This window comes from Enhydra lutris, unplaced genomic scaffold (genome assembly GCF_002288905.1).
Source record: "Enhydra lutris kenyoni isolate GAN:26980312 unplaced genomic scaffold, ASM228890v2 scaffoldscaffold13, whole genome shotgun sequence".
In the NCBI taxonomy this organism is placed as follows: domain Eukaryota; kingdom Metazoa; phylum Chordata; class Mammalia; order Carnivora; family Mustelidae; genus Enhydra; species Enhydra lutris.
This window is the reverse complement of record NW_019154097.1, coordinates 48,878,414-48,884,929: the sequence shown is the minus strand read 5'-3', so window position 1 is coordinate 48,884,929 and position 6,516 is coordinate 48,878,414. Positions and strand designations below refer to the sequence as shown.

General features: G+C 62.1%; 1 protein-coding gene across 1 annotated transcript; it reads left to right on the top strand.

The window, feature by feature from the left end:
* The first annotated feature begins 3,968 nt into the window (after positions 1-3,968).
* Positions 3,969-6,015, top strand: LOC111146232 (insulin receptor substrate 2-like). The gene is made up of 2 exons (XM_022501691.1): positions 3,969-4,609; positions 4,802-6,015. The coding sequence occupies exons 1-2, from the start codon at positions 4,198-4,200 to the stop codon at positions 5,929-5,931; spliced, it is 1,542 nt and encodes a 513-aa protein (XP_022357399.1). The 5' UTR covers positions 3,969-4,197; the 3' UTR covers positions 5,932-6,015.
* Positions 6,016-6,516: the final 501 nt, after the last annotated feature.

Genomic DNA, 6,516 nt, shown 5'->3' with positions numbered 1-6,516 from the left:
TCCAGGGGCCCCAGTGCGACTGCTGGGTCCGTGAAGAAGCTGGTGGTGCTGCGGGCCCAGGACAGGAATTCTTGCCGGACCGGGTTAGCAGTGTTAGGTGAGGGGGTGACTCCGCCAGGGGTGCCAGCTCCAAGGTGGAGATGCTGGGACCTGAGTGCAGGAGTAGACTGCCCCCAGGCCCGGGCCGGTGCATCCTTGGCCCCTCCCCAGACTGTTTCACCCAAGGGTGTTGTGTCAACAGTCACAGTGCCCAGGCTGTTTGTGTGGGGACAAGGTAGCCATTGTGGGTTAAACACCTCACGGCGGAGGAGAGGCCCAGCGTTCAGCCTTGATCTCAAGAGACCTTCCTCCCTTTTCCGCATTGCCCAGGGAGTCTCGGCCCTTCTGCTGTTCATTCTTGGGATTCTCTGGGTCTTTCCACCCAGTGACCTTTAACAGCAGAACAGCAAGGAGAAGTGGGGACTGTGTTACCGGTTTATTTACTTTGAGGACTTCTCTAGAAATATTTCTAGCTGCTGCTGTTTGCCCAGCCAGGCGTGGCTTCCCCACCTTTGCAAGGCTCAGAATCCATCCTGTCTTGGGTCTGTGTTTCCATTCTCCCAGCCGCTTTCCTCCTCCTTTCACCTGGATCTCCTAGAGACCACCATCCCTGGGTCTTTCGTGTTCTGTCCCTACTTGATTACTTCTCTGTCCTTTGTCCCTGTTTCCCATTTTCTCTCTGTAGAACTAGTTAGAGGAGGAAGCTGGTCTGGTGTGTAGGAGGAGGAGGACCCTTTTCTTACTTGTCCCCGGCCACCCCAACTCCCTTTCCTAACCAAGAGCACTGAGGCTTGGAGGTGAAACGGAAAGGGCCCTTCAGTCACACTCCTGCTGTTTGTTTCCCAAGGATCTCCTTACTGCTCGGTGCCCAGGCCCAGGACCTCCCTGCGGTCCCCCGCCGTGCGCCCCAGGGCACTCTGTCCAACATGGACTCCCGCCAGCTCACTGGCCAGGGCAGGATGACCAATCAGAGAAGTTACACTGGGTCAGCCTCCAACTCCAGGACAGAAAACCCGAGTTCCCTGGGCACAGGCCAAGACGAGGACCGCAGCTGTCTCTCCTGGCATGGAGTAGCCACCGTGCCGCCTCCCTGGGGCCTCCTGTATCCAGGCGAGCAGCAAAGAATGGAAAAATCCCTGGCCTGCTAGAAGATGTCTGAATGACTGGGCTGTGTTCCTCTGACCTCGCCCCCAGCCCGCCCTTGCACGGCCCTGTCTGTGGTCACATGTCCGAACCCCACTGCAGCAAACCGAGGAGCCCCAGGCACACTGTGGAGCTTGCCCAGGCTCCCCCTGGGCTTCTGACCAGGCAGCCGATGCTGTGGCCATGCTCTGCAGACAGAGTCCTGTGGCTTGGCCCCAGCCTTCGGGAGGTCACCTGCCCCTGTGGGTGAGATCAGAGGAGACCGTCCCCAGGACCACTGTGAAGCACGCCAATCCCTCCACATTGGGGCCTGGGAGCCATGATGGGGGAAGGCTGAAGGAAGGAGATGGGGGCTCTCCCTGCGTCCCCCTACACAGAGTGGGGAGAACTCCAGAGTGGGGAGGGAGGGGCTCAGGGGAACATCCCAGCCTGAGTTCCCCAGTCTCCTCCCTCTAGGTTCCTGTCACTGGTAATGAGATTGTTCCGTAGGGATTTAAGAATGGGGTGGGGAATGGGGCGATTCCATCCCGTGGCTACCCTGCACCCTGCGGAGGGAGACCGAGGGAGACCCCTGGGCTTGGGAGGAGATGTTCTCACCCAGCAGAGCTGAGGTTCTGCCATTTCCTGTCCCTGGGGAGCAGCTGGCGTTACCAGGTCAACAGGCTAAAATAAATCTTGTCTGGGTAGGGCCAAGGGCAATGTTGCTAGGGCAACTGATTAGGCCAATTGTTTGGCTCCAGGCTTTTCCTGGTACCCAGCATGGCTAAATCACCTGGCACTGCTTGCCCAGAACCCAGGTACCCCGATCCCTGCTCCCTCCCACTCCATCTGTACCCAGCACTTCAGGGTTCAGTGACACAAGGTAGCCTGGAGCTGGTCTTTGAGGCAGCCATGATTGCACAAGGACTGGGGTGCCGCATGGTGGCCTAGCTGATGGGGAGCGGGAAGGAGTAGGGACGAAGAGGGCCTCCTGTGGGTACTTCAAAGCACAGCCCATCATAGGCCCTGTGGATGCCCTGTGGATGCCCTGTTCCTCCAAGCAGCACCAAGCCTCGGAAGGGGCGGGGCCTGCAGATCTCTTTTGCTTGCTGCTTTGCACACCGTAAGTCTGTGAAGACCACACTGGAGGCAGTGGCCTTGAACATCTGTCTGGGTGGCCACTTACAGGTCTGCCGCATACCTGCTTCTCCCTGATACCCACCAAAGGCGGTGACTACCACTGGCCCCAGTGCACGCATGGGCTGCCGGCACCTCCCCTGCCCCTTGGGAAGCTATGGCTGACCCGGATGCACCTGGTGGAGGCCCCGGGCACCCTCACATGCTGGTTGGTGCTATGCATCTCACTCTCAACGTGACCCTTGAAAAGATAGTCAAGGATCCTAGCTTGCAAGCACACTGCACCATGGTGTCCCCAGTGTTCCAGAAGAGTCCCTTCCTCACAGGCCTGGGAAATGGAGAAGCGGCAGTGGGATGGCCTGCCCTCCCAGTGCAGACTGTCATGGCCTCTGGACTAGTCTGAGACAGAGAGCAGGCCTCCGTTGCCTCGGTATTCTTCTTTTTTTTTTTTTTTAAGATTTTTATTTATTTATTTGACAGAGATCACAAGTAGGCAGAGAGGCAGGCTCCCCGCTGAGCAGAGAGCCCGATGCGGGGCTCGATCCCAGGACTCCGGGATCCTGACATGAGCCGAAGGCAGAGGCTTTAACCCACTGAGCCACCCAGGCGCCCCAGGGTATTCTTGTTATATCCCCTCCTCCCCATATGCCGCCTTCAACAGGGCCTCGGCTGCCCACTTCCCTCTCCTCTACCCTCCCCGCAGCCCCCGCTTTAGCTCTTACTTGCCATAGAGCAATATAGCAGGAGGTCCTCTAAGGCTCCCACCCAAGCATCAGCTCCTGGGGTGTCTTGCAGAGTGGGCAGTGACTAGAGCCATCACCTGCCACCCCCCGTAGGAGGCTGTGGTCCTTGGAAGGATCAGAAGAGGGGTGGTGTAAAATGTCTGAATCCCAAACCTACCTCAAAATCTTAGGACGGAAGAGGCAGAGGCTATCTCCACCACAGAGTCTGCACCTCTGGTCAGAGCCTTCAGCTGGCGCACGGTGGCATTTTTGGACAGTGGTGCTGAGAAGGGGCTGAGGGTAGTGAGAGGTTTCTTCCCAGGTTCTCCTTCGGTGGCCCCTTGGCTGGAACTCTGGTGGTGTGGTCTATGCACAGGGACCCATCCAAAAGCTCACTTATCTGAAGACCCCTCCTGTCACCCTAAACGCGGAGAGAACCTGAAACTCCAGCTCTTCTGAAATCAGCACAGCCCAGTGCTTGGTGGCCCTGACAGCTAGGCTGGCTTGGGAAAAAGTAGGGAACCATTGTAGGGGGGAACACAGGTGCTGGACGCCTGGAGTGGGAAGTGGCGGAAACAGAAGGTGGCGCGCCTGTCAGGGCCGTCCCCAAATCGGCAGGACTGCGGACCCCCCCTACCAGCAGGATCGCTTCCCGAGGCAGTTCCACTCACACTGGCCTCACTTGGCCGCTCCCTTAGCAGTCCGCTCAGATCCGAGGAGACGCCCACGCACTCCCCGCCTCCGCAATCCCAGCCCAAGGGTGCTTGGGGTGGGGTGGAGGCCCGGTCTCCCAGACTTCCCAATCAGATTTCACTCCCACGGCCCGACGTCCAGCGCCGGGGGCGCGCGAGGGTTAACCCCGCGGGGGTGGGGACTCTGGAGCGGTCTGCAGAGGGAGGGAGGGAGGGGGCAGGAGGCGTTTGGAGGCGTGGGGAGCCGGCCGGGGTCGAGCCTGCGAGAAGGCCGCTGGAACCTCCGGGCAGCCAGTGCCGCATACCCCGCGCGCAGCGAGGGGACACCGCAGACCCCCTGCCCCAAACTTCCAAGTCCGGAGCAGGGGCGAGACGCTGGGCATCAAGACGGGTGGCAGCCTGTCAGGACGCTGCCCCCCTCCCCGGAGACCGCCACCTCCACCCCGCCTCTGCTGAGTCTCAGCCCCGATTGCCTTTGGCCGGGGATGAAGCCCGGAGGCGGTGGCCCCACGGCGGCCCCGGAGTCCGAGCCGGCGGACAGGCCGCTAGTTCTGCCGCGGCCCGGGGCCTGTCCCGCCGACGTGCGGCTCTGCGGCCACCTGCGGAAGCAGAGGTCGCAGCGCCGCCGCTGCTTCGTGCTCCGCGACGACCCGCCGCGCCTCGAGTGCTACGAGAGCGAGAAGTTCCGCGCGGGCCGAGCGCCGCCCAAGCTCAGCGTGAGCCGGGCGGGCGCGTGCACCATCAGCAAGCGCGTGGACGCGCGCCAGCGCCACCTGATCGTCCTCTACACGCGCGACCGCAGCCTGGGCGTGGCGGCGGCCTGCGAGGCGGAGCAGCAGGCGTGGTACAGCGCCCCGCTGGAGGCGTGCGCGGCCGCGGGTGGGGCCCGAGCCTGGGGCGGGCGGAGCCGAGGGCGGGGGGCCCGGTGTTGGGTGATCGCGAGTTGAGTTGATCCGGGGATGTCCCTCCCTGTAAGTCTCCGAAATCAAGTTCAAACATGAAGCGTTTACACGTGTTTAGTTCTCGGGGCACAGTGACTCCAACCCCCCGGGCCCAAGAGCCCCTGTGACCGGCCCCCTGTCTCTCCAGGTCCCAGCCTCCACGAGGACCCGGGCGCCTGGATTCTCGCTGCATTTCAGGACGTCTGGCCCGCGACCCTGCGGCCCAAGGGACTGGGGCGAACACGAGGCCTGGGCAGCGGCCGCTACCGCCTGTGCCTGGGTTCAGGGGTGCTGAGCCTGCTGCGGAAGCCCAAGGGCAAAGGCTCTGGGGACACCCAGGCTTCGCCTCCGCCGCCCGCCCTGCGCCTGTCCCTGCTCAGTGTGCGCCGTTGCGGCCACGCAGACTCCTTCTTCCTGGAGCTCGGCCGCTCGGCGCCCACGGGTCCCGGGGAGCTGTGGCTACAGGCGCCCGACGCCCTGGTGGCCCAAAGCATTCACGAGACTGTACTGGCCGCCATGAAGCGACTCGGGGAGGGCGGTGCCACTGGCAGGGCTGAGCCACTGCCAAGGGATCCCCCGACCGGCGCTTACGGACCCTCTGCCTCCCAGTCTTCTCCGACCCTGGCCTCGACGGCCCAGTCAAGCGGCGGGAGCCCTCGCGGGGGCCTCAGGGAGAGAAGCAGGAAAACCACCCTCCAGACGCTGGCAACGGCAGCCTCGAACCCCAAGGACTTGGAGCTGGGAGGGGGCTACGTAGCCATGGGAGCCGGGAGCGACTATGAGCCCATGGGGGGTGGCGAAGCGGGTGGCTACATGGTGATGGCACCCCCTGGCCTTGCGGCCTCTGCCCACGCAACCGCCCACGACCAGCTCCAAGTTTGCGGAGGCACCGAATACGTGCCCATGAGCCGCTTTCTGCCACGGTCCTTGTTCTCCAGCTCCCTGCCCGGTTCCTATGAGCTCGGGGCTGGGGAGTCTGGACCTTCCCTCCAAGGACCCCGTCGCAGCATGGCGGAATGTTGGGGACCAGCAGGGGCTCACCCCTCCTTGCAGCCACCCTCAGAGCTAGCAGGGGAGTACGTGTGCATCAAGTACGTGGCCCCTGACTACTACACACAAGAACCCCCCAACGGCCGCCTCAACTACGCTGACCTGGGCCTGATCCCTTCACTGGAGGCTCGAGGCGACCGCAGGAACCCGCAACACAGCTATGCCCGCATCGAGTTCCAGAACCTCAGGGAGGCTCTGGTAAGATGTGGGCAGCTCCGCCCTGTCTAGCTGAGGGATGGATGGGGAGGAAGGGAGAGAACAGGGCAAAGTTATGAATGCCTTCCTGCCTGCTCCCCTCAACCCCTCTCAAACTGTTCCCAAAACAGAGGGGCTCTCAGGTCCCCTAGGACCTGCAACTTGCAGAAGCTCTGAGCGGTCCCTCAGGTCCTGCTGTCCATCCATCTCAGTGGTACCTGGGAAACCTTCAGGAAAGGCTCCCCAAGAAGCTGGATTCGTTTAAGGGATAAAATTCTAGAACCACCCTCCCCGCTTCCCACCCACAAACCCCCTAGGAACTCCTGGCTTTCTCACCCAAAGCCCTGATCCTTTCCTTCCTGGCAGAGTTCCTGCAGCATCGCTCCAGAGTTTCAGGTCAGCCCTGGCCCCCAACCCTGCCCCCCATGACTGGTCCCACAAGGACCTGCTCCTCCCCACCCCGCACCTGCAGGGCCTGCCTTGTATCTCCTCGAAGCCAAAGAACCAGTCCCGGCCCCAGGGCCGCAGAGCAAGAGGGCTGAAGCACCAGGTATCTTATCTCTACTACTTCCTGAAAGCGCTGTGCCGCTCCCTTCCTCCCTAATTTCCCTCTTCCAG